At 51.1% G+C, this 26,757-nt stretch overlaps 1 protein-coding gene across 5 annotated transcripts; it reads left to right on the forward strand.

Annotated features, from left to right (window-relative positions):
* Nucleotides 1–81: 81 nt before the first annotated feature.
* On the forward strand, nucleotides 82–23,784 carry RRBP1 (ribosome binding protein 1). 5 transcript variants are annotated; one of them, XM_027900771.1, is made up of 23 exons: nucleotides 82–195; nucleotides 4,506–5,204; nucleotides 8,830–9,005; nucleotides 9,228–9,350; nucleotides 10,169–10,321; nucleotides 10,653–10,771; nucleotides 11,564–11,717; nucleotides 13,342–13,480; nucleotides 13,826–14,013; nucleotides 14,180–14,217; nucleotides 15,349–15,439; nucleotides 16,086–16,178; nucleotides 16,524–16,616; nucleotides 16,720–16,800; nucleotides 16,901–16,990; nucleotides 17,410–17,502; nucleotides 18,999–19,070; nucleotides 19,246–19,341; nucleotides 19,798–19,881; nucleotides 22,039–22,122; nucleotides 22,600–22,698; nucleotides 23,165–23,308; nucleotides 23,588–23,784. In XM_027900771.1, the coding sequence occupies exons 2-23, from the start codon at nucleotides 4,526–4,528 to the stop codon at nucleotides 23,624–23,626; spliced, it is 2,928 nt and encodes a 975-aa protein (XP_027756572.1). In that variant the 5' UTR covers nucleotides 82–195; nucleotides 4,506–4,525; the 3' UTR covers nucleotides 23,627–23,784. The 5 variants fall into 5 exon arrangements, with proteins under 5 accessions (XP_027756572.1, XP_027756575.1, XP_027756576.1 ...); XM_027900774.1 differs by having other exon boundaries at nucleotides 8,833–9,005; XM_027900775.1 differs by having other exon boundaries at nucleotides 8,860–9,005.
* The last annotated feature ends 2,973 nt before the right edge of the window (nucleotides 23,785–26,757 follow it).

The following is a 26,757-nucleotide window of genomic DNA, read 5'->3' on the forward strand; positions in this document are numbered from 1 at the left end:
GCGGCGGGCAGCGGCGAGGGAGAGACGGGGACCCCGAGCCCCCGCCCCGCCCCGCCCCGCCCCGCCACGCTGAGTGGGCCCCGCGGTGCGGAGCGGCGGGGCGGGACGCGGCGATCGAGCCCGGCGAGACAGCGGCGGAAAGTGCCACGACTCCACACGTCCGCGAAAGCGAGGAGGGACCGCGACCCGGCACGGGTGGGTAGGGGCGGCGGCGGCCCTTCCCTCAGCCCCTTCGCCTGCCACTTCTTCCACGACTCCTCTCCGTCTGCCCCGCGCTGCGAGCGGGACCCCCCGCCCGGCGTTTCCCCCTTCCCCGGCAGTCGGCAGACGTGGAGCGGGGTGAGGACCTCCCCCCTCCGACCAGCGGCCCCGCCGCTCCCGGCGCCGAGGGGTGTCCCGCGGGCTAATCGGGGCAGGGAGGAAGGTGGGATCCCGGGCTCGGGGTCCAGCCCCGTTTGCGGAGGGCCGGGCAGATGAATGGCCCGCGGCGTGGCCAGGGCTGCGCGGAATGGCGGCGTGTGCGGCCGGGGAGCGGGGGAGGCGATGTCCGGGCCCCGAGCGCCGCCGGCCCTGCCCCAGCGCCGGCCCGATGACACACATTAATCTGATTAACCGCGGTTACAGAAGGTCACGACGCTCGGGCAGTTGTCTCTTGTTTATTTTTTTTTTCCCTTAACTAAGCCCCCTCAACAGAACTCTCCTGGCACCGGGAAAACCCCGGCAGTGCAGGGTTCCCGAGCTTTCGGAGAGAGGCGTCGACTCCGTAAGTGGAGACCCCCACCCTGGGGTCTTTCCGACCTGGACATCACCAGGCTTCCCCCGGGTCTGCCGATGGAATGTCCCACTCCTCGCCCGCTGGGAAGCAGGCCAGGGGGAGAGCGTGTGCTGAACACGTGGCTGAACGCGACGGAGGAGCTTCCACGCCTGTAATGTCAGCTCTGCCCTTCGCCGAAGCAATCGCAGTGGCCTCTGCTCGCCTGCATCATCGGGAAATGGCTGGATAGAATTGGGGCTACCTGGAAAGTGAGCCACAGGGAGGAGCTGATGAGGGCCAACTGCTTTGGACCGGGGAGGGGAGAGAAAATTTGTAATAGCTGCCGCAGACATTCGTCAAGCTGCAGCTGTGTTATGGTGCTGTTATGCTCCTTATATATATATTATTTTTTTTATTTATATATATATATGTATTTTCTGCCTGTTTTTTCACTCCGAGGCTTAGGAAGGGAGCTGGCAGCTCTGCCAAGCACTGCTGGCAAGCACAAGCCAGCTTGGCAGCTGGCTGCTGCTGCGAGAGCTAATGGAGCACTAAGACACATTCAGTTAAGTTGAGCTATAGCTGTTGATGATTGGCTAATCTGGAGTTGCTGTGTAGAGTAACACATGCTGCCGGGAGGCTGCAAGTGCACAGTCACACAGAAAATGTATTTAAACAGAGTAAATGTATTTAAACAGAGGCTGGGGATGTGGGCAGGATCTGCTCATGGTGTGCAGGCTTTCCTCGTTTGTTTTTAGTTTTGAGTCTATTGCAGTAGGGCAGAGAGAAACTCCAGGAGAAGTATCTGGTGATTGTTTTTTATCTGCTAGCAGTGCTGTTGTTTCTCCTGCTGATGGTCTGGCTTGCTGTTCACAGGATCAGGCCTCCCAGTTCCCTCTTCCTTGCTCTTTCTCTCTTTTTTTTTTTTTTAACCTGCTCGGAGGTGTAGAGGAAAGGGAGCTGCAGGTGCTTAACAGGCAGGTGTTGCTGTGGGCTATGCAGAACCCATCTGCATGAGTCCAATTCTCTCTTTCCCTGCCCTCTGTCCCCCCTTTACCTCTTGTGTATTGCTCTAACCTGAGATGCCACCCTGACACCATGTTGAAGTTCAAGTTTTGGTTTGTTGGGGGAACCGAGTCCTGCTTGCAAGACTTCTGCACCCATCTGCCACACCTGTCAAGACCAGGAGGAGACAACGTAGATTTTCTTCTGGCTATGAAAAGAAATAATGTTTCTGTAGTTACTGTACAACCTGTCTCCTCCTTTGCTCCTGCCCACCTGATGCTTGGCCTGGCTGATTCAGGCCAGGGTTGGTGGAGGGCTGGGTCACAAAGATACCAAATTCCTGTGGATTTCATGTGTGGTTGCAGGGGAGGAAAGACTGAACAGATGGCAAGGTTCTAGCCTGGTTTTTGACTCTTAGCTGTCAGTGACAGATGTGACCACAAGACACTGAGTATGGCCCCGGTGCTGTCATGTCACATGTCTCTGGGTTGGTTCATCCTGGAAATTGTTTGGTGCTCAAAAACCAGCAAGGCCGAGTGCTTTACTGGCTTAGCTTCCTTAAAGCAAATTGGACTTTTGCTCAGGTCAAACAGAGGTGATGGCACATGCAGGGAGGTGAGGGAGGTCAGATCTCTTGGGCTGTTAGCTGGCATGTTGGGAAATTTGATGGATAACAAGCAAAAGGTCCAGGAACAGAAGAGCTGGAGAACAGCATTTCAGCCGGCTCTTGTTACAGGAGAAGGCCAAGTGAAATACCAGTTGTCCAGTGTATTCCTGTCCTTGTGGTGGTGAAAAGCTTTATTGGGGAAGGAACTTGCATATGGAAATATGTGGTGATTTCCACTGTTTTGGCTGGGGAAGGAGTAGAGGATGATTCTGCTCAAGAAGTTTCATGGAGGTATATGTGTTCAATCTTGCACGTGAACTTGATTTTTTGAGGATGGACTCTGATAACTGGTGGTGCCTATGCACCCCTAAGGCACAACCTTCTCCCAGGGCAATCTGGGTGTCAGATTGAAAAATACCATTGTGGGTGCAAAGTCCCTTGGAGGACCAGAAGTTACAGAAGGGAGGATGCTGAAGTCTTTAAACCTCTTCAAAGTGTGGCTGCCAAGCCAAGCATGTGAGACTACCCTTAGGCGTCTGTGAGCAGACAAGCAATGGTATCCTTGCTGCCTTATTTTGCCATGTCCTGGCTAAGGCTCAGTGCAGGCAGGAAGCACGGAGGGCTTTCCTGCTGAAGGGCGAGGCACGTGCACACCTGCCATGGTTCTTGCAAAGAGGACTGCTGTCTTACTGTGCAAATCCAGGAGCAAACTTTCAGCACTTCAAAGGGCGAAAGTGGCAGGGTCAGGAAATGCCAAAGCACAGCTTCACTCCTGATGCTAATGCTGTGACATAAATGCTACTTGCATCTATGCTTCAATAAGTTCCCAGAGGAAGACTTTTCCTTATCCCCCAAATGCCAAGGTCAGTCTGCTTTGATTTAAGTATGTTGTGGTTGTGTACAACCTGCTGCTGTCTTCGCATTCTTGGAGAGATAGGCTCTTCCCTGAACAAGCTGCTGGGCTGGTTGTGTCAAGTCTAAACCACAGGAGGAACTCTACAGGTAGAACTTGCTCCTTGAAGTCAGCACTGGGTCTGCCAGGACCAGCGCCGTGCTGCAGGCTGCAGGGCATGAGTGCTGGGACAGGACCAAAGTTTGCCATGATTGTGCTGCTGAGAGTGATTGCTACCAAGTTGGCATCTCTCACTCTTCACTGTGGATGTTCTCCTGGCACACCTGTCCTTGGGAACAGCACGGGCTTTCTCTGATCCAGAGAAGTGCCCGGTGAGAAACCCCTGTGCCCGGTTTTCTCCCCAGCTAATAGCAGAGGTGGAAAGAGAAGCGCCATATCCAGCACTCCCTTTGCAAGTTTCACTCCTTCCTGCAGAAATCTCTTTGGAAAATGAGATAATTGATGACCATGGTTGACTTTTTTTGTTACCTTGAACTTATGACTTTTATTGGTGGAAATGGTTGTGAGTTGCTCCTGTGTATGGTGTCCATGCACACAGCATTGTTGCTGGGGTGGTTCTCCTCAGTGAGAGCTGGGAGCAGCTACCCAGTGGGACACAGTCGCTGTACATCCTCCCTGCCAGGCTGGACAGAATTCAGCAGAGCCACAGGGTACAGGGGGCGAAGGGAAAAGGAAAGGGCTGCTGCAAAGCTGGAGAAAACTCTCCTGTACGTACTTTCTCCTTTCAGAGGGATATTTTATTCCAAAGCTGAGACCTAAATGTGCGTGTGGGTTCAGTGAGAAAGCCAGGTGCTCCAGGGAAAGCCCAGATCTTGGCCAACCTGCACCAAATAGTCTGAAATGGCTTCTCTTACTGCTGCAGGTGTTGCCTAGGGTCATGCGAAACCATCCCATTGGACATGGAATGAAGCTCATGGCTGTCTCTGATTGCATCCCTGTTTTTTAATTCCCCCTCTTCTATTCTTCAGGAGATTGCTGAAGCTGGTGCAGTTTAGTCACTGGGGTACAAGCAGAATGCTGTGCATGGGCAGTGCAGCAGAGGAGCATGAACTTGGGGGTGTGTGGGCAGGTCGCCCTCAGTTGTGTGAATCTTGAGTATTTGTCTTTTTGGTGCATGGTGCCGTTTGGAGACACAAATGTCCATGTGAGACTCCCTGCTCAGGGAAGCCATTGCATTTCTTTCCTCCCCCTGCCCTACTGCTAGCTGTTGTTCTGGTGTCTTGCAGGCACAGAAGAATAAGGCAGGATGGACGTGTATGACCCTCAGACGCTGGGTGTTGTGGTCTTCGGAGGTTTTATGGTGATATCAGCCATTGGGATCTTCCTGGTGTCCACCTTCTCCATGAAGGAGACGTCTTACGAGGAAGCCTTGGCCAAACAACGCAAAGAGCTTGAGAAGACCCAGCAGCAGAAAATGGAAAAAAAGAAAAAAGAGAAACCTGTTGAGAAAAAAGGAAAAGCAAAGAAAAAGGAAGAGAAACCTAATGGAAAGATCCCAGAGCAGCAGATGACTCAGGAAGTGACAGGCCCTCCCAAGGATGTGGTTCTTGAACCTGCTGTGGTGCTTGAGCCTCTAACAGTTGAATCTCCAGTTGCAGCAGTGTCAGTTGTCCCCCAGGAAAAGGAGAAACCTATTCCTTCACCTAAGGATAAGAGGAAGAAGGAGAAGAAGGTGGCAAAGGTAGAGCCTGCTTCTAGCCCGATGTTGGCTTCAGCTCCTGTCAGTGTCCCCAAAAGTTCTCCTGTCCTGGAGGTGACCCCTAAGGAGGTGCCTGTTGTGGCTGTGCCCCCAGTTGGCACACAGCAAAGTGCTCCTGTCAACCCTGTCACCATCAAGAAAATCGATGCTCTTCCAACCCATGAGGAGCAGAAGCATGATGGACCTGTCAAGAAGAAGGCTGCATCCAAGAAGAAGAGTGAGCCAGGTAAGGCCAAATTCCTCTGCGTATATCCCCATAGAGAAAGCCAGCAGGGCATCTTGGTGCTGTTAAAACAGGCCTATCCCATTCTGAGATCTCTTCATTCTTGACCCTGTGGCCTGGGGATTGGAACTAGAAGATCTTTAAGGTCCCTTCTCCAAATCATTCTGTGATTCTTCAGCGTTGGAAACAGGACAGCTCTAGAAAGGCTGTCTCTGGTGAGATGGGCCATGTACACCTTGGGATAGGTGGTCTAAAAAAGCCTGTACTGGACTATCATTCTCTCTGAGGAGAAGTAGAGTTGAAGTCAAGAGTTTATTGACTTATTTTCACTCTGCAGTGTGTTGCCTCCTGATCAGGTACCTCTAGTTGGTGCTTAGCTCTTGGTCCTGCACACAGGTTGTAGAGTTACAGGTTCTTTTTGGAATTGCTGTTGTGTTGTGGGTCTCAGCAGATCTGCACATGGGAACGAACGGGAGGTGCATGTACCCATCCTGGGAGAGGGACAGCTGTCAAGGTGCTGGACATCTGGGTGAAAAGCCGAGATGAGGTGTTTTCCCCACACACCTGTGATTATTAAAAGCACAGAGGAGCTGTACCACAGTTCTACATGGAAGTGGGTCACTGCTAGAGTTTCCTTGTTCTTCAGAGGAGGTGAAGAAGGATTCTTCAAGGAGAGAGGATTGATGGGATTTTAAACTGCAAGGGATTATCATAGGGTAATTAGAGGGAAATTACTTTGGATATGTCACAGGGAAGGGAAAACTTGCCCATCATCAATCATGCATCACTTGATTGACTCAGAGATGGAAGAGATTAAACGAAGTGGTCTTGAACTCTCCGGGTTATAAATAGGTGTAGGGAGGGGGAAATCAACCCTGTAGCTGGATTCTTGCCTCTCATTGTACCGATGGGAACAGTTTTGAGATTTATTTTTGGCACTAGAAATGTGTGTGCTTTCAGACCTGTAGAAGTGTTCCCATGTGGACACGTGGGAGAAGTCTCTCAGGTGTTCTCAAAGATGTGATGTGGTATGCATAGGTTTCATTTCTTTCTTTATTTACTAAAAAACCCCAACAAACCTACCAAATAAAAATACATCCCTTCTTGCTAGCCTTCTGCAGCACATCCAAACCTAGGTTGCTATGTAAACTGGCAGTTTCCACACCCACATTTTGGAAGGGGGCCTGTTTCTCAGCAGACATTTGCAGCTGCTGGTTTCCAAGATTGGGTTAAAACCCTTGTATCTGTTCCTCTGAGGAAAGGGTTTTACTAAAGACCATCTCCACATAGTGATGCAGTTTGAAGGGATTTGAGAAACTGCTTCTGGAGCATATTACTGTGATGGTGTTGGGAAAACTAGAGGTAACTGGTTTGTTATGTGCATCCATGGATGCACTTCTCTAACACTGGAAAACATGGATGCACATGGATAGGGTTATGGGAAACATAACCCTAAATCCAAGCTGTAACAGCTAAGGGAAGGTGGATGGGAAATGAACTTTTAGCATTTGTTAAGTTTGGAGTTTTTCTGGCTGCTCCAAACTTGGATATTCCCTTGGGTATGAAGTGCCAATCCTGCATGTAGTAAAAGCCAAGAGTGTTGTCTTAGCTGCTCCTGTGGGATTTTTCAAAGGAAAGCTCTCGTCAATATTTGCACCCTGAAGCCGACTGCAGTTTGACCCAAGTCTTGTGGGCAGCCTTTGGCAAGCTGTGGTCTCTCCTCTTCAAAGACAAAAGCAACAAATTATCCTGTGGCAGATAAAAATCAGTATTCAAAGACACGCGCTCAGCGCTGAAACCAGTGTCAAACCTGATGAGAGCAGCTTGCGGTGTTTTTCTCTTGGGTAGTTTGTTTCACCCAAGTTCCCTTGGGTGGAAGAAGTGCCTCTTCAGACCCCTTGTCCTGCTGTGCTTTCCCATGGCAGCTTTGCCACATGGCTGGTTCTTGTTCCATTGCTTCCTCAGCAAAGCACAAAGTTTCCAGCTCTGTACATGGGCTTGGTGTCAGCATAGGCTTCCTTGTGCCACAGCTTGGCAGGCTGCCCAGGCTCCACGTGCCAGCTGCAAGGTGGGGTTTGCACCGTGCCTGCCTTTGCAATGCTCTCTTGCATGACACCACTGGGAGATGGGCAGAGTTTTGCTTCGTGCGGGTCCCTCCACCCAGTGGGACTGAGCCAGGGAATGCGATGTGCTGTCCTGCATCAGTTCGGTTGCCAGCATGAGTGAAGTGTGAGCCAAGCATTGGGCCCTGGTTGCACTGCTAGGAAGTGGCTGTGACTGGTGAGACAGACTCTGCTGCTGCTAGGGTTAGTGCTTCCATCTCAAATGGATCTACCAGAAGCCAGGAGCAAGCAGTGTGTGCTGAGGCTGCTAGGCATTCTTGGGCTCTGCCGCTGGTGCTGTGGTGGGTTGACTGCGGCTGACTGCCAGAAGCCCACCCAGCTGCACTCTCAGTCCTCAACAGAATGGGGCAAAAATAAGAAGAGGAAGCTCATGAGTCAAGACAAACATAGGGAGATCACTTAGCAATTACTGTCACTGGCAAAACAGACTTGACTTGCAGAAAACTGATCTATTTCCAATTAAAGTAGATGAGAAAGAAGACAAAACAATACCTTCCCCCCACCACCCTCACTCCCAGGCTCAACTTTATTCCTTCCCTTCTGACTTCTCTAACTCCCCTCCCTGAGTGGTGCCAGGGAATGGGGACTGTGGTCAGTTAATAATAGCCCCTTTTTGTAGCTCCTTCCTCCTCACAGCTTTCCCTGCTCCAGTATGAGGCCTTCCATAGGCTGTAGTCCTTCAGGATGAACCTGCTCCAGCATGGGCTCCTCTCTGGGGGCTGCTGGAGAAACTGCTCCAACACCTGCAGCATCTCTTCCTCATTCTTCTTTGAACCTTGCTGCTTGGGGCATCCAGGGTTTTTGTTCAAGAGACCCTGGTATTAGTAACTTCGGTGGGCGGGGGGGGGCTCTGGAGCTACTGACCTCCAAACTGCTTTTTCTTCTGTGATTTTCTAGGAAAATAAGCCCATTGGGCTGTAGATACCGTGTGGTAACTCCTAAACCACTGCCCACCAACCTTTATCCATCGTGACCATGTGCGTGTCCTACAACAGCATCATGGTCCCTGATGCTCCTTGGCTTTCCCAGGTTAGCAGAGGGGTAGGGGAAGGGTTGGAGTCATGTTTTATGCCTAGCAAAGAGCTGGAGCGAACTTTCCTGGTGAAAGGTGGGAAATGACCTTTTGCTGCATTCTGCATCACTGGCACCACTGCGTGGGGTGACGTCCTTCAGCGAGGTTGTATCGTGGTGCAGTCCAGCTTCTGATGCCCAACACATCTGTGCTCCCTGGCATTGACAAAGCATGCCCAGCTCCCGCTGAGAAACACTCAGTTTGCTGGCGAGTGATAGCAGTGTGCTGGGACCAGTAGTAGAACCAGGCAGAGGTAGCAGCTGGCTTAAGAAGCACATGTGTGGTGAGTATCACCTTCAGCACTTTTCATACTGCTTTCTCTTAGAGAGGCATCAAACGTGACTATGGAAATCTGGGTGGATGATGGTTTGACATGGTAGTTGTGGGGTTGAAGCCAACTGAAATGATACTGTATCTCTGCCTCTGTCCCCAGCAGTCCCAACCCCTCCTCTCTCCTCTCTAGCACCTACAGATTCAGATGGGCCCCTCTACCTGCCCTACAAGACACTCATGTCCACTATCAGCAGCATGGTGTTCAGTGAGGGGGAGGCCCAGCAGCTCATCGAGATCCTGACGGAGAAAATGGGCGTCATGGACACCTGGCACACGGTAGGGCTACCAGTGCCATTGTGGCCACCTGCTGCCAGGGCTCTGCCGAGCCTTGGAAGGTGGGAGGGGAGGGAAGGCACCCCACTTTTGGGCAGGCTGGCCCCTCGGAGACTGGAGCTGAATTCCTCCCTGGAGCAGAGGGCAGGATTTTGCGCGTGTGCAAAGGGAAGGTATGGGTCTGAAGGTGGTCATCCCCACTGATGTGCTACCCCATGCTGGCAGGCCACTCAGAAGGGTGACCCAGTTGCTGCCCTGAAACGCCAGCTGGAAGAGAAGGAGAAGCAGCTCTCAGCCGAGCAGGAGGATGCAGCTGCTGCCAGAAACAAGCTGCGGGAGCTGAGCAAGGTAAGCACTTGCAGCTCTACTGGCGTTCCTGGTGTGGGCTCTGTTCATGGTGGCTCGCCATATACCTGCTGCTCTCTACGTCTTATTGCCCTTGCAGGTGAAGCCCTGGGGCTCTTTGGGCTCTTCACCTGTTTGCTGTTTTCTTCTCAAAAAGGGGAGGAGATCCCCACCTGACCTCCTCTCCTGGGCCTCATCCAGTCTGGGGAGACACTGGCCCGAAGAATTGCAGGGTAGTGCCCTAGGGGGCCTTGGCTGCCCTTGGCAGCCATAGGGGAAGCAGGGGAAAACCCTTCCCTTAAGAGATTGCAGCTTTCCTCTGCTTCAGGGAGAAAAGCAAATCCCTTCTCATCTCTACCTGGATCCCCTGAGCTGAGATCTTTTTAAGGAGCTGGATGCTACCTGCAGTGCCCTTTCCTTACTCAGACCCACCTCTTTTGGGTGTTGAAGGCAGAACAGACCCTCACCATGCTGAACTTGGTGGCTGGCAAGTCCATCTGTATAATTTTCCTGCTTGATCCGAAGTGTTATGTGATGTTATTGATCCTGGGGGAAGGAGGGAGGTGGGGAATAAAACTCCAGGCTGTCTTACTCCTTTCTCTTAGCTGGCCCAGTATGGAACAACAGTGGCATCCAGTGGCCACAGAGCCCAAAACAAAATGCAGGAGGAAATTAAGTGCTAAACGTACCTGGACATGAGGGCACCAGTGAAAGTGCTAAACTTTTTAGTCTTCTGAGCTAGGAGGCCACTGGTTTCACATCCCCTTAAAATGGGAAAACCCATACTTGGAGAGCTAACAGGATGACTTCTTTGCTCAAAGGACCTGGCAGCCGAGCGGGCCAGGGCAGCGGCTGCAGAGGGCAAGCTGAGGGAGCAGCTGGTGGCCCGTGAGCGGGAGATGGCGGCGGTGCAGGTGCGCATGCAGGCCAGCTACCAGGACCACGTCAGTGAAACGCAGCAGCTCCAGGTCAAGGTGAGCCCTGTGCTGCGCTCTGAAGCTTCCTTCTTTAGCTGCCAGGTGGCTTGTGGTGGCAGATGTGTGGTCTGTTGGAGAAGACTGAGCTATGTGAACGGACAAGAGCCTCTGGGGGGGAGTGGGGGCAAGACCCTGTGATGCTCCTGGACCATGGTGGTCAAGGGAGAAGAGGCCTATAGGAGCAATCTCATGGGATGTCATGTCTTGGGGGCTGTCAGCATCAGCAGACACCCTCTGGCTTTGCCACTCCCTCTTGCTCATCTCATGGGCTTCGACAAGGAGCGTAAAGGGGCCAGTGGTGGCATTAACCCTTGTTGGGCTCTTCTAGATCCGGACCCTGCAGGAACAGTTGGAGAATGGCCCCAACACACAGCTGGCTCGCCTGCAGCAGGAGAACTCCATCCTGAGGGATGCCCTCAACCAGGCCACCAGCCAGATGGAAAGCAAGTAAGGTTGGGGTGAGGGGCAGAACCTGGGGCTGCCTTCTGGCAAACCCTGGGGTTGGCTGACCATTGGGCATGGCCACCCCCTTTCTCTGAGGTGGAGGTAGAGGAGGGAATGAGGGAGGAAGAGCTTTCCAAATGGCTTTTGGTGGGCTGCCAGGGGAAACAAAGACGTTCTTCCCAAATGGAAGGGCGAGGGGATCCCTCTCTGCATTGAGGTCACCTGTGCTGATGCTAGAGCTAACAGGCATTGGAGGTGGGAGAGGAGACCAGAAGGCACTCTGGCACTCTTCCCCCATAGGGAAGCTCATATTCTCATACTACTGCATTGAGAAGAAATGCAGCTGGCTCTTTGATGGGAGTGATGCTGCAGAGAACGGAGGCCAGTCTGGTGTGTGCAGAAAAAAAAGGAGCTGGGTAGAAGAATTCCAATTTCACACTCCTTTTTATAGGAAGTCTGAAATGACTGGTGATTAACAGCAGTCAAATAATTACAGAGCGGACTCCAGCTGCTTGTAGTGCCTCCTCTTATGTCTGGGAAGACAGATCCTCATGTCCTCTACTTCATAAGAAAGGAATGTCTCTTATGGCTGAAGTGCAGCTTTTCTAAAGTGATTTGACAGCTCTTCCAACCCCTCCCTGAAGAACCAGGCGTGTCCTAGAAATAGGCAAGCAAAGCCATTGAGGTGTTTCAGGTCCTGTATGATGACCACAGAAGGAAGTTTTCCCCCCAAAGCAACATCAGAGAGGCTTGAGTGGCCTGTGGGCTAAAATAACCCTGCTTCTGTTGATGCAGGCAAAATGCTGAGTTGGCCAAGTTACGGCAGGAGTGCAACAAGCTGATGAGAGAGCTGTCTGAGAAATCGGAGGTGCTGCAGCAAGAGGAGCAGCAGAGGAAGAGCTGCGAGATCAAAGCGGCGGCTTTGGAGAAGCAGAACGAGCAGCTGCAGGTCAGGCAGGCGCCAGCAAACCTGCTCCCCTCACAGAGATGGGCAAGTGGCTCACTTGCATGGGATCTGTGGACTTGGCCATGGGAAAAGCTAGGAGGCAGATGAATGCCCATGTTTGGGAAGGAAGCTGCCTTGCAGACTTCCTAACTGCTTTCCCCCCCATTAGTTTGTCACATGCATTGTGCGCCTTGCACACCAGTGTGATGCCTTGCGTCACCAGCAGAGCCCAGGGAGCATGATCTTGAAGCCTTTCTTCTATGGGTGCTCTCTTGAAACTCAGATGTTTTTAAGCCTGTTGCTCTCCCTCCCTGGTGCAGGAGATAGAGCTTGTGGCTTTTTTTGTTGTGGCTGGGTTTGGGGTGTTCAGGGGTGTTAAAAGGACACCTCCCAAGTAGAGCCTCTGAGCACACAGTGGTGTGTTTCTGGCAGGCTGGCTGTACTCACACGGGGAAGAGCATCTTCTGGGGGGATTGCCAGTGCTCTTGCTGGGATGCTGCTAAAGTGGATGCTGGAACCATTAATCCCAGAGTAGCAGAGTGAGGGATGTGATATTTCCCTCTGAATTGCTCTGGCCTCTTTAGGAAGGGGCTGTGGTGAAGGAGACTTTTGTCTGCACATGCCGAAATGGTTTTGTAGAGGTGTTCCTAGAACAAGGGGCCTTTGATATCCTTGCTCTTATTTTTTTCTGTGCACATCTCTTTTTGGTGGGCTGCATTTAGCCCCAGCTACTTTTGCAGGCAAGGGGCATGATGCGGACACACGGCTGGTGTGAAGGCAGAAGCCACCTTCTTGGCTCAAAACTCCTAGCTCAAAGTTCCTAGACATGCTTTTAGGAGAACTTCTCCAGGGCTGTCAGCTTGCTGCAACACCTTAATGCTAATTAAATAAATCATACTAGCCGGAAGACTTTGAAGTCAAGGATTAAAGTCAACTTTAAAGTGCTGGGGAGAATGTAACAGAGTAACACCTGGATCTCTGAGCTGAGGACAGGGAGTCAAATCTCAAAGAACAGAGAAGTCCTGCTTTCTTGTGTACTGGAAGCATCACTTGGACAGAGACCATCCTGCTAGTTTACCTTTCTCTGTCCCCTCGATGCAAAACAATGTTTCTCCATCTGCAAGGGTGCAATGTGTACCTGCAGAGCTGCAACTCATCCTTCTCCGCCGCCTTCCCCCTCAAAATGCCTGCCTTGGCCAGGCCTCTTCCTTGCTGCTTTCCAAGATGGAAAAAAAAAAGTATTCCCTGGCCCAAACCACACAGAAAATTCATCCATGTGTGGAAACATGTGGTTGGGTGTCTCTGTCCTGTGGAGCACCTCTCCCTGCTGGGCTGAGGCAGTGTGTTTGGACCGGAGTTTTAAGTGGTTTTTCAGAGATTAGGTTTCCAGGGGGAAGGGTGGTCTTGGCCCAGAACCGAGACATTGTCTGCTTCTCAGTTTGAGGGCAAATAATAAAATGTGAGCACGAGACGAAATGCTTCATACACAGGGGAAATGTGAGGAAGGGGTGACTTAAATCCCCCAAAGTACAGCTTAAGAAGTAACATTATGTGACATGTGGAGCTTTGCTTCAAATTGGCCAGGGTGTCTGTTACACTGTAGGAACCTTCTCTTCCTGTTGTGCAGGCTTCCCAACAGGAGGTGGAGGTGATGCTGCAGAAGAGGCTGGATGAAGTCAGTGATGAGCTCCGCAAAACCCAGACCAGCTACAAAAGCTTGTTAGCAGATGCAGAAAAGGCCAAAGGACAGCAGCAGAGCATTGCTGGTGAGAAACGGGGATTGACATGGAAAGAGCTGTGGGGCAGACAGGCAACTTTCAGAGCTGGGTGCTTGGTGGAGCTAGTCCAAGTAGTCTACAAGTAGACCCAAGTTAGGCTGCCTGGTGTTGGTGTGAGCAAGATGTGGGCTGGTCCATGGTTCTGTCGTAGGATGTTACTCCAGTACCTCTCTCCTGTGCTGTCCTGCATCCCTGCCTCCCCTTTCTGTGCCTCCCAAAAGCATTCACAGCCAAGGCTTCTTTGGCTAAGATTCTACTTGGGCAGGGCAGGGTGGGGAGTCTCCAGTTTGTTTGCACCTACCCTACCATGTTTCTCATTCTTTTCTCCCACAGAACTGCAGGCCAAGCTGCTGAGTTCCGAAGCAGAGGTTAAAAGTAAGTTGCTGGAGTTGGACAGTGTGAAAGGGAAACTGCAGGATGCCAGTTCGGAGAATACGAAGCTTCTGGAGAGGATCAAATCCATCGAAGCTCTGCTGGAGGCAGGCCAGATGAGGGGGGCAGAAAAAGACAGAGACTTACAGGTTATGTGCTCATTTAATTGGGATGGGAGGAGGGGAAAGGTTTACACTGCTCGCACAGTACCTGTGTTAACCTTTCTTCTGGGGTCCCCTCTGGAATGCCACAGAAAGGAGACTGACCTGCATCATGTGCCATGGGCAGGTACAGAAAGTGCTTTCTCTCTTCCAGGCAGCCAATGAAGCAGAAATGAAGCAGCTGCAGTCAAGGTGGGTCTGGCTGCACATGGAGACTGCTGTGGCACCTCCAAGCTTGCTGTCCATGTGTCCCAGGCTTCCTCAAGCACTGACCCGGTCGGTGAGGGCTTCCTCCCTCCAGTCAGGCTTGGGGACTGCCAAGCTGGGAAATCAAGGTCAATCCTGACCCACAGTGCTGTTTAAAATATTTATTGGCTCTAGCGCTGTCCCCAAATAACAGCCAGTCCATTCTGAAGTGGGACTGAATTGCTGGCAAGCACATGGATTCTGACCAGTGTTACAGAATAGGAGGTTGTGGTGGTGTTGGTCCTAGCTATGGGATGTCTCTGATCCAAGTCCCTGCTCAAGGCTGGGCTAACCAGAGTAAGCCTTTTGGAAATGTTTCTGGGTATCGCCAAGGATGGAGACTCACCACTTCTCTGGGTCCTTGTTCCAGTATTTGATAACCTCTTCCCCCATCCCCTGGTGCAGAAAGGTTTCCTGGCATTTAAATGAAGTTTGCAACTCATTCACAGCTTATGCCTGTTGTTTCTTGTCCATGTATTGGGCACCCCTGAGAAGGCTCAGACTCTGTATGGGGGAAGGATTTCTTGGCTGCCCCTGTTGCCAGCAAACATCCAGCATTCCTCTAAAGGAAGGCAGCAGTTCAGTTGTCCTGGGACCCCAGGAGACTTGTGTAGTTCTTATCAAGGACCTGAACCTTCCTTGGTTTGCTCAAGCTGAGGGTCCCTTCAGGGCATATGGTGGATCTGGGGGAGTGGAGGGAAGCTGCAGGCTCTTCAGTGTCTAATTGGCAGCCCTGATTTATGGTTATTCAGGATAGTAGGATGATACTTCCAAAATGTGGAGATGTGGGCTATCTCAGCCTAACAAGCTGTGGATAGGAGAAGTCTCAGTTGTGGCCTTTGGATCACTTTTCTTCTTCCTCTTTTAACTAGTTGCTTGCTTGTTATTTCTCATAAGATTTTTAAAAACTAGATCCTACTCCAGTGTTGCATTGGCTGTGGTTTTCAGTCCTGCTCCCTCTCCATCCTGCTGTGTGTAGATCCCGGAGCAGACCGGGATAGGAAGGGCTATCTCAGGAGATTGCTACCCAGGAGGGAGATGGATGCTGAGACTCACTCCTGCATCCTGCTATTCCAGACTCCAGGAGAACACAAACCAGCTGTCATCCTTGGAAAGGGAAGCCACAGAGCTGCGAGAGGCAGTGGAGCAACAAAAGATGAAAAACAACGTACGTGAGTGAACAACAATCTGTCATAGTTATATACTGATGGCTCTCTGGTGCAGTCAGAGGCTCTTCCAGCCCCACAGAGCACTGGGGGTGTTGCCTTGTCTCCTGGAGAGCTGAAAACACCCAAACACCCCACCGGCCTGTGCAGCTGAAGCTGATGGGCTGTAGCAGGTGATGGACTCCTGGGGTAATATGTCTGTCCCCTGTTCTCCTGGGAGGTTTAGGACCTGGTAAGCCAGAAAGATTTTACATGGCAGGGCCAAGGCAATCCCTGAGCAGGCTCCCTCACGTCTCACTGCTCCCGTGCTCCTTCTCCCTCTACTGTAAAGTGGTATCAATTAGGTGGAAACCACCTTACATCCTCCCTCCACTTGGCCTGTGTCTTCTCCACACAGAGCTGCTGCCCCCTTCCAGCTCTGCCCTGCTGCCTCAAGGCCACTTCCTGAGCAATGCGGTGCATCAAGCCACTGCAAAGATGAAGGGAAAAGGGATGCGTGTGGGTAGTGGGATGGAAGACCCTTGAACAAACCGATGGGCTACTGCCCAATTTCCGAAGTGGAAGCTTTGAAATCCTCCTCAGTGCCAACAAGCAAGTTTATGGTCTTTGGCATGAACTGTGGCTTATTGCCCTCTGTGGTCTCCGCAGGACCTTCGTGAAAAGAACTGGAAAGCAATGGAAGCATTGACCATGGTGGAGAAGGCGTGTGAGGAAAAACTACTTGCCGCTACAAAAGCAAAGGTAAGCCTGGCATTTTTCTCTGGCAGTGATGCTGGTGTAGGACCAGAAGCCACCAGACATGCTTGCCCTGGGTTACCTGCCTCCTCTTAAGAGCAGTGCTGGCCCAACCCTCCTGCCAACTTCTCCAAAGTTTGTCTTGAGGGCTGGGTATCCCTGGTTCCTGTTGTGGTTGGGGAACAGGGTAGATGGGTGAACTAGAAGTGACGTTTTCATGGTTCCTGAAGTTTTCTGTGTTGACTGGTTTCCTGTGCTGCCCTGTAGGCACAGAAAAGCAGGACCAGTGTTGGCAGCCTGGCTGGCAGGTGCCCAAGACCTCCATCCCGTGACAATTTGTCTCTCTTACAGGAAGAGCTGGCCCAACAGCTGGACGCGTTCCAGACGCGAACTAAGCAGACTCTGCTCTCTGCCTTCCCTGGAGTCAGTGTGTCCTCACAGCAGGTGGGCACAGGTTTTCTCAGACCCTCACAGAGCCTCCACCACGTGGGAAGGAGAGATGTCTAAGCATCCTCTTTCTTCGTTGCTCTCTTCTTTTCAAACTCAGGATTATGATACATGGCTGCAAGAGTTTAAGGAGAAGACCGTGAGTGTGTTAAAGCAGCAGGTGGTTACAACAGAGGCCTCGGTAAGTGAAGGGGCTGGAAAGTGGAGGGGCAAGGGAAGTGCTGGAGGGTCACGTATTTCTTTTCCTCACCTCTCTCTCCCTCCTCTCCCTCTCTTTTTAGGATTCAGCTCTTAAATTGAAAGAGGCAGAGGAAGCACAAAGCACTTTACAAGCAGAATGTGAGCAGTATAGAACTATCCTCGCAGAGACAGTAAGTTGCTGCCCTTTGTGCTGTGTTGGCCTTCCACTGGAAATACCTCTTGAGAGGTCTCCTAGCAGCCCAGGCTGCCCGTGAGCTCAGTGTGGGCATCCCTCGGTATGTTGGGGGGGCTGCCATGTAGAAGACTGTCACTGGGACAGAGAAATAGGAGAAATGTAAGTTTCTAGAGCTCTTCTTCAGCCTAATTGTGTTGGAAACCTTCCTGGCGGTGATGGGATGTGGCACAGATAAGCAGGGTGATTAAGCCAGAATAGGAATTAGGAGCCTCCAGCCCCACCCGAGGCATCTAATTCTGTCACACGTTCTTCTTCCTGGAGAGGCTTTGGGTATGCCAGGGCTTCCAGCCCTGACACTGCTCAGGGTAGTGGGGGCTGGAGGAGGTTTGGGCTCAGCTGAGACTTTGCCAACAGGAAGGGATGCTGCGAAACCTGCAAAAGAGTGTGGAGGAGGAGGAGAAGATCTGGAAAACAAAGCTCACGGCCTCTGAAGAGGAGCTCCAGAAGGTGCGTGTTTGCAGCATACCTGGGTTTGTTGCTCCTGGAACTGGACTTCTGGGAGAAGGGGGGCTGTTGGCAAAAATCAGTTGGTGACCCTAAGTGTTCCTGCCTGCCAACTTTGAACCCCACACACACAGACTTTCTCTTCTCCCTGGAAAATCTACTCCTCCTGTCTCCAGAACAGCTGCTAAAAATCCCACCTCATCCAGAGTATGCACCTGTCTTCCTCCCAGATCCCACATTTCTGCCTGGTGTGTGCCTAGACTCTGTCAGTGGAGCTGGAGGAAAGGCTTCAGCTCCTCAGTTCAGGCATGATAGTTGTGAGACCATGTTGCCTCTTCAGTAATCCAAGCTCTGATGCTTGAAAGTCAGGCTGGGCCCTCTCTTGTTGGGCACTGGCTAGGTGGGAGGAGAGCACTCTTCAGCTCTCATTTTCTGGAGAACTTGGCTTACTCTCAAAACATGCATTGACCTTGGCACTTGTTGAGCCTTGAGAAAGGAGCTCAGATCCAAGCCACGTACTGCACATAGTTTAGGGTCCAGCTATCTGTCTAGCTCTGGGTACTGCTCCTCCTAGTTAAAAAGCCAGTCAGCAGCTGCCAGAGAGCTGCTGTTGCCCAAGGGGTTGGTAGGGAGCGTGTTCCTTGAGCTCTTGTGACTTAGCTGGAGTCTGGGAGGACTTGGCTGGCTGTGCCTTTTCTGCAAAGCAGAGTGATGTTGTCTCCTCCCTCTTGAATGCAGAACTGAGATGAAGCTATTTTCCATGGTCTGCCTCTCCCCATCCATCACATGGGATTTTGAAGTTAACTGGGACTGCAGGGAGGTGGGGGAGCTCTTGTACAAGAGATCTTTGATTTCTCAGCCTGTCCCTGGCTCCTGGAGCACCAGTACTGCTGAGGGCTGGTGTAGGATTGCACAAGATGACGTGGCTGTTGGTGGTGTGTGTGATGGGATGAATGCCTGGTGGCTAGATCAGGTCCCAGAGCAGTCCTGCCTCTTAGTGGAGAAGAGGTGAATTCCTCCTTCCAAACAATTTCAGCATCTGTGGAGTCCTCTTCAAAAATCAGCTCGGGTTTATATGCAAACCCCATGCTTTTTCTGGTAGATTGGCTTCTCTTAATAGTATGACACCTCACTGGAAAGTCTACCTTGCTGCTTCCAAACCAAAGAGCGCTTTTAGTAGGAAACTTGTGCAGAGTCTGGTGCCAGTTTCTTGGGTGTTGAAACCTGACTGCAGCCAACTGAATTCCTGCAGGCAGAAGGTGTTAACTTTGCTCCACAACTTATGGCCTGGGCATGTTGGACTCATCCTCCCTTAGAAGAAAAACTCCTCTGCAGGCTGCAGAGCTTCACTTTGGCATCAGGTCTCTTTCACACTTGGGTACAGGATGAAGTGGGAGAGATGGGAGTGAAACATCAGCCAGTTTTTCATTGAACCAGAGCTGCTCACTGTCCACATGAGATGCTGTTCACTGACCTTCGCTGATGCTTTCTGCTTTTAGTCACACTTCCAGCTTAAATCCCTTGAAGCCATGGTGGAGAAGTTAAAAGCAGATCTGCAGAACACAGATCAGGTAAGGTTTTTGGGGTACGGGAGAGGGTCTCTGCACAGGTGCCAGGCAGATTGATGCTTTGCTTGGGGTTGAGTCTGGTTCTATTGCCATGGGGAAGGCAGAATTTGACCATGGGATGTTTGGGATGTGTTGGACCTCAATCAACCTCTTCCTGCTTTCCTCTCTTTTATTCCAGCTAAAGGAATACACCTCTCTTCTGGAAACGCAACTGGAAAATCACTTGCAGACAGCCAGCTCTGAACGTCAAAACTACACAAAAGAAGTTGAAGTTGTAAGTGTGGTGGCTGTTACCTTCATAGTCACGTTTTTCTTCTAACCCTGACTCACCACCCATGCACATTTTGGGGATTTGAGGAGCACCCTGGGGATCTGGGAAGTGCCCCAGGGATCTGCAGCTTTGCAAAGCAGGAGAAAACAGGTGGAGGTAATTGCACCAGTCTGGGTTGTAGACACTGAAAGTCAGAGGATCCATGGGCAAGGTGATGGGTCAGGGAGATCTGTATGGAGATGCTCTCTGCACTGCTTTTTGGTGGCCTGTGTGATTTCTGCGGCTCAGGTGAGACAGAGCTGTCTTGTGGCCATCTCTGTGAGCAGGCATCAGCAAGTGATGACATCATGACCTCTTTGGGAATATGTTGCATCGTAAAAATGCTTCCTTGTGCCAAAGCGTTCCAAAATCAAGTGCATGAAAGGACTTTTTTTTTTCATTTCTATTCCTCCTCAACAGTTGAGGCAGCTCCTGTCAGAGTCCCAGGAGCAGCTGGAGGCAGCAAAGACTGAAACGCAGAAGCAGAGCAAGGAGCTGGCGCTGGTAAGGGGGGGTCCCTGGAGCTGCCCTGGTGGGATCTCGATGCTCTGCCTGGGGTTGGTTTGCAAACCCAGCCATGGGGCCAGCACCCTTCCTGTGGGTTCAGGGAGGGGAGGAAGGCACAGCCAGTGCACAGGGGAACCGGGTGCTGCACGGGCACCAGACTTTCAGAGAGGATGTTTGAGACACAGGAGGAGATCTTTATTTTTGTCTTTCCTCCCGTGATAGGGGTGGGAAGGAAGGGAGAGCAGCAAGACTTGTGCAAGCTGGTATGTAGCAGAAAAAACCAGCTGCCCCACCACTGGACACTGGTTACCTCAACACTATCCTGGGACAGGGGTTTGGGTACCTTAAGCATCCATCCATCCACCTCTGGATGGAGGACTGAGGTGGTGCAGCCCATATGTACAGGTCACTCAGGGAGCTGAAGGATGGGGCTAGGTTTCTGCAGTTAAATGGTAGGGAGAGGACTGAGATATAGGGCCAGGAGAGCTAGCAGACCTGCTAAAACCATGAAGGCTCTAGTTTTTAAATCCATACTTTGATCGTGAGACACTCAGGAGATTGCTTTTAAAATCCTTCATGGTACTGCTCACCCATTCTTGAGTGCTGTGACTTTTCCCCACCTCACATCAACTACTGTCCAGCTCACTCAGTGAGCTGATGCACCCCCTTGCTCCCAAGGGGATGTGTTATGGGATTGTCATTAGCCTTAATCTCATTAGATGGGCAGGCAGTTGTAAGTGTGAAACACACTTGTGTTCCTCCAACAACTTTCCCTTTCTTCTGGCCAAGGCACACTCAGCTTGCAGCTTGGCTGCCACTGCTGCCGTGATGGAGGGGGGTTGGGGGGTGGGCAGTGTTCAAGTAGCGGCCTTCCCAGTCATCCTGGCTGTGATCCATGGCAGAATGGGACCTGCCACTCTGCCTTGATTTATTTAACACCTTGACTGTGTTACACAAACCCTCAAGCAGTGGTTCTAAACAAAGGTGCCAAAGGATCAGAGCAGGTGAGCCATGAGCATTCGTTCTGCACACCTGGGAGCTGTCGTGCCTCAGGCTACCCAGGTTAGGTACCACTGTCCTGCATCTGGCAGAAACTGTGTTTTTTCCAAACGTTTCAGCTTGCATGAAAGCAAAAAAGCTGGCAGGCTTTATCTGTAGGTTCTTGTGAGCTCTGTAAAGCTGCTGCACAGGGATGTGTAACTGAGCCAGGTCAGTCCTCCCTCCAGGTCAGGCAGCAGTTGGGTGAGATGAAGAGCCATGTACAGGATGGAGAAGTAGCGGGGTTACAAGCTGACCCAAGCAAGCCTGTACCCCTCAAGGTTAGGATGGTGAGACCGCTGCCTATGGAGGCACTGACCCTTAAGCATGTCCTGTCTCACCATCTCTTAACTGCATGGGGAACTGCCCATGGCTATGCTCAGGGCTGTCACAGCTGTGTTATCTCCTGTCCTGTACGTTGGGGAGAAGTCCCCCCATCCCTTCAAATGTGTTTTCATTAGGTTGATCCCCTTGGGAGCCCTCCATCATTGCATCAGGCTGGCAAGATTTGGGGGGGATGCAGGCAGGGCATGCTGCAAGCCCTTGGGCCAGCATTGCCTTGTGACAATGCCCAGTGGGTTCAGGGCTTGGGTCTTCTCAGGGAAAGGGAACACCCCAATAAAGTTGTGCCAGGATCCCTTCCCAGCTGGTGGGGGTTAGGATTACAGAGCTCCATAAATTGCTGGAGCTGGGCTGAGGGCATTAGCAGTGGCTGTTCCCTTTCAGGCTGACACCCCTTGCCAGTAGCAGTGCTGCCATGAGTTGGGCTCTTTCTTTCTCCTTTAATCCTGTTAACTGTGAGGCCTTCTCCCAGGTATGGGAACCTGCCAGGCACATCTTCCCTATGGCTGCCCCTCATCCCATGTCCCAGCTGACACTGCCTGAGGAGCAAGCAAAATTTGGCACTGCAAAGCCAAGCCCCCAGGCATCAGTATCCTTCCAGCTCTTGTGCTGAGGAAGGATGCTGGTACCTATTGCCCTTTGATGTCCTGGGGAAAGCTTCCATTTTTATTTCTTCTGTCTAATCCCAGCCTTCTTGGTGATGTCCCTGCTAGCTCATTTCTTGAGTCATTTTTAAATTTTATTTCTGGGTGTTTTCCCCTTTTCTCAACACAGTTGAAAACCCAACTGGAGCAAAACAAAACACTGGTGGAGAAGGAGCAAGTGCTGCGGCAAAAGCTGGCACGGGAGCTGGAGGAGGTAGGTGTGGGCAAGGAGGATACAAAGGTTTGCAAAGCTTTTATAAGTTTTTGGCTGCTAAAGAAGCCCAAGAACTAATTTGAAGGTGTTTCCTCATCACTATCCGTACCTCAGACATCAGTGTATTTATTCCCTTACACTTCTGAAGAACTTCTTACAGCAGTGTGTGGCAACACTGGCCCCTCAAATTGCCCCTCTCCCAGTCCCCCCATGTCTTTTGCCAGCTCTTTCCCTCGAGGGTTGAAGGCTCTAGCTGGGTTTCGTGCCGCTCCTGGTGAGAAATACCATCTTCCTGGTGGAAGCTGGATCAGCAGAAGCGACGTGTTGGGCTCTGCGTCCAGCCAAGGGCAGCTGTACAACCTGGCTCTTTACCAAGGGCACACCCACTGGGGACCCAGACTGTATGGAACACACCGTGTGGGAGATGCCTGCCTCTGTTGGTTCTGTGCTTACTGAGTAGTATGTGTACCCCTCCAGGCCCAGAGCTCGGCGTGCACGTTGCAAGCAGAGCTGGAAAAGCTGAGACTGTCTGAAAATGCAGCAACTTCGGACACAGAGGAGGCCCAGCATCTCAAGGTGATTTGACTGTGCCAGGACAGCAAAAGTCATGTTTGAGCAGGACTAAGGGCATGGTTTATCATTTTTGAGGAGGGTGGGGCAAGGTCAATGGTTACCCTGCAGGGAGATGGCTGAGAGCTCCACCACGGCTGAAGTCACAGCCACTGCATCCATCTTGGCCAAGATAAGTGCGATGCCCTGAGTGAACGCTCTCACAGCCCGGACTTTTCACATACTGGGAAACTGTCCAGTTACCATGAGGTTTTCTCAGCCCACGGCATCTCCAGATTAGATGCCAGAGGGAGTTGTAGCTGGTGGGGCGATGCCTGGTCTCTCTGCTGAGGGAATTGGGTGCTCCTCTGGCTTGTGGCTACTGAGGCAGCTCGATGCAGACCCGAGGTGACCTGGGGTGTTTTGGAGGGGGCAAGGTCACCAGATGGAAAAGAGAGACTCAGGCAGATGCTTTCTTTCAACTCCCATGTAGGAAAGACTTGAAAAAGAAAAAAAATTAACAAAGGACCTGGGTCAGGCAGCAGCCAAACTACAGGAGCTACTGAAGGTTGCCCAGGACCAACTGGCCAAAGAGAGAGAAACGGTGAAGAGATTGAAAGAACAGCTTCAGGAAACGGTACTTGTTGGTGGCCAGGGCCATCCCTCCCCTTGATACCAGTGGAGGCCCAGGGAAGTGCACATCAGGCAGTGTTTTAAAACTGGAGGCAAGGTGGCCCTTGCTGCCAGAAATTATTTGATTGGATTTTGGGAAGCCCTGGGACCACATGAGATGATGCTCATGGTTCTCCTTGCCCAGGAGGACCAGGCCTATTTGTGAAATGCTTTGGGTTTTGAGCTGCTAAGAGAATAAGGATGAGATCCAGTTGAGTAACCCACCTTTTTTTTCCTTCTCCAGGGGAAAGAGGACAGTTCAAAGGAAGGGACTTCAGTTTGATGAGTCTGCAACCTAGACCTTACCATTCAACTTACCAGAATGCCTTACACATTCCTAAAAATAAAAATATATGCTAAATTCACTGTAGATAAGAGATACAAGCCATTAGTGACCCAAAACCTAGTTTTGAAACTAAAAAAAACAACAAACAAAAAAACAACAAAAAAAACCCCCACAAACAAACAGACAAAAAAAACCCACCCCAAAAACAGTAAACACTGCATTTTGTAAGAAAATCTTCATACTGTTTTTACAACTCTTGTTTCCCAGGGAGCTGCTCTGGCAATGCCAGGGCAAGCGCTGGGGCTTCACCCTCCTTGTTGCAGCAGAATCCACAAATACGTGCAAAAGGGAAGACTGTGTTTGTACATCAACTGGTGCAATTATTATTATATATTTTTTCTTTTTTTTTTTTTATTTTGAGTGAAAGGAGTATGAAAGTAAGACCCACCATGGAAGGATGCCGCTCTTTGACGGGTGGCTTTTGGCATGTATCCTCTTTTGTATTTCCGGGTGTCGATGCAATTAAAATGATGTAGTGAAAAGAGCTTGTCCTTTCTCTATTTTTCTGGGGTTATGCTTGTGTTGGTTTTTTTAAGTTTGCAAGCCAGGCAGGTCTTTGGGGTCACTGAAGGACTCTGCCATTCCAGGAGCATATTCTTTATTCCCCCCTTTGCTTGCTTTGCCTCAAAAGCCATACCCTCTGTTTTCGATCCGCTACAAGCAGAGGAAACTGTTTTCAGGGTGGCGGTGCAGGGCTGGGTTCCCTCTGGGGGGGTTGGCAGAGGGATTGCCACCCTTGCCATGGTGGCAGGGGCGCTGTCCCCTCGCTCTGCAGTTATGCTGAGGTGGGGATGGGCAGGGCGAGGTGAGCCACGTCAGCCCTGTGGGAACCATTCCTCCTGGGAATTGTTTTAAACCTTCGTGCTCCCCTGTAATCTGTCCATGGGGGTGCTTTGTGATGGCAAGGTGGTGGCCCTTGGTCACTCTCAGGCTTTCTAGCCATCTGCTCTCCCCTTCTTGTGGCTTTCCGGTTTTTTTTTTCCCTTCCTTTTTTTAAATTGTTCTTTCTTTTATTGTCCTTTCTGGTTTTGTTTTTTTTTTTTTTTCCTTGCTCTTTTTTTATTTTCAAGCTGGTTTCTTAGGAAATGGCAGAGGCCATGTGACAGCTTGGTGCCTGTCTCACCACAATAAAGCTGCTGAGCCCAGTACTGACATCAGCAGGAATTTGAGAGGAGAAAAAGGCCCCCAAAATGCTTGGTCCCTCCAGGGCATGCAAAGAACCAAGGCTAGGAAGGAGGATGAGGGACAAACCTGCCTCCATTTTGTCCCTGGGGAAGGCCAGTGAGATACCAATTCCTATATTGCACACCAGAGGCTCCACAGGATTGGGTGGATGTCCTGTCCCTCCCTCAGTCCTGTGGCTTTTGGGGCCATGATGGAGAAATGCGGGGCAGGAGTGTGTGTGATTCATCTTTGACCAGGGAAGTAAAAGGGGTCCTGCTGAATGCTGACTGAGGAAATAGCAGGATGAGAGCCACACCCTGCCCCCCAGCCCGTCTCCCACCCTTGTGTGTGTCCCCCCCACTCCTCCCAGCACGAGGGCTGTTGCATGCAGCAAGTCTCCCCACAGTGTAGGGACAAACTCGGGAAGATCTTTGCCCCACAGCCAGGATTAGCCTTCAGTTTCTCTTTCTCGACTTTGTGGCACACGGAGAGGAATGCGTGAATCAAGGACCGCTGGTGAACTCAACATGTCAGCATCATCTGTCACTTGCTGCAGACCAGCATGCCCAGACAGCTGTTTGGCTGTCAAGGTCTCCAAAAGTGAGGGAATGCCTGTATTTTTTCCTCCACCCACACCAAGGCTGGAGAGAGCTGCGGAGCACATCAGAGTGGCTATCAATCACCCCTAGGGGGTCACGGGCAGGAAGGGCCCCAAAGCAGCAGGTGAAGTGATGAAATTCCTTAGGCTTTTCAGTTTCTTGCTTTTGCAACAACTGTTTCCTTTATTGTGAGCTCCTGTGCAAATGAGTAGATACCCAGGCATGCCCACAGGAGCAGTAACAAAGACCCCAAAATAGCCAATGTGGGCAGTCACTGTCACAAATGCCCTTTGGAGCAGGTTGCCTCTGGTGGGGCTCCAAAAGCTTGTAAGAGCAGATTCAGTGTGCCCAGCAGGGGGGCATATGATGTCCTTCTGGGACACACTGCCGAGCAGGCTATTTTAGGAAGAAAGAGATGGAATGGTCTTGTTAAGCAAACATATAAAACCCAAGTCTCTTTGGGGAAAAAGTGTTAAGCACATTTTATTACCTGGAGTTGTACCGCTGGGATTTTTTTCTTCCCTCAGCACCTTGGTCAAAGGGGAAGGACATCCTGAGTGCCTAGGAGAAACCCAAGCCTTGCCCAAGAGCATGCAGAGCTGAGGACTGGCCAGCCCCCACTCCCCCTGCAGCTTGGTGGGATTTTGCAATGTGTGCCTGCCCCATTCGAGCGTTATCTCCTTTCCTCCAGGCCACCCAAGCTCATTACTTGTCAGCCTGTGACTCACAGCTGCTATGATCAGCAGCCCAAGCACTACCTTAATAAGGCAGGAACCTTTATTAATAAAGATCAAGAAACTGCCCAGGTGGAATGACTTTGGATAGGAACACTGGATCCTTCTGCTGATTCAGCCACGCCCAGAGCTGCTTTTCAGCCTGGGCACCTGGGCTTATAAAGGCTTAAGACACTTAAGTTTACCTTTGTTGGAACAGCTAAATTGCATTTACATTGCCTGCTGTTCACACTTAGGCCTGAATTATCAGTCTGCATCTCCCACTTTCTCCCAGATGCAATGGACAGAAATGGCTTTTAGGAAACCACTGCCTGCATGTGGACTTTCAAATATTTCTAGCTGCTCTGCCCTTGCTGCAGCGAAGCTGCACTGCCTGGACACATCCTGCTGAATTTGTATGGCTCTGAGCTGTTTTCATCACCTGAACCCCTTCATGTTTTTCTTCACGTACCCCTGTTAGAAAGTGATTTCTCCCCCCAGCAACCAGCCAAGTTATAGAAAGAGTTCCTCATATTGTCTTGCCTCACCTTTTCACATTTGGGTGATTGGGAGAAATCTTAAAAAGTGATGA

Source organism: Empidonax traillii, unplaced genomic scaffold, assembly GCF_003031625.1.
Source record: "Empidonax traillii isolate 1590-97213 ecotype Southwest subspecies unplaced genomic scaffold, ASM303162v1 scaffold748:size532870, whole genome shotgun sequence".
Classification (NCBI taxonomy): domain Eukaryota; kingdom Metazoa; phylum Chordata; class Aves; order Passeriformes; family Tyrannidae; genus Empidonax; species Empidonax traillii.

Coding starts and splice junctions, on each gene's coding strand:
- RRBP1 (XM_027900771.1), top strand. CDS start 4,526: ATGGACGTGTATGACCCTCAGACGCTGGGTGTTGTGGTCTTCGGAGGT. Junction 5,205..8,829: donor CAAGAAGAAGAGTGAGCCAG/GTAAGGCCAAAT, acceptor CTCTGTCCCCAG/CAGTCCCAACCCCTCCTCTC. Junction 14,014..14,179: donor AAAAAGACAGAGACTTACAG/GTTATGTGCTCA, acceptor TCTCTCTTCCAG/GCAGCCAATGAAGCAGAAAT.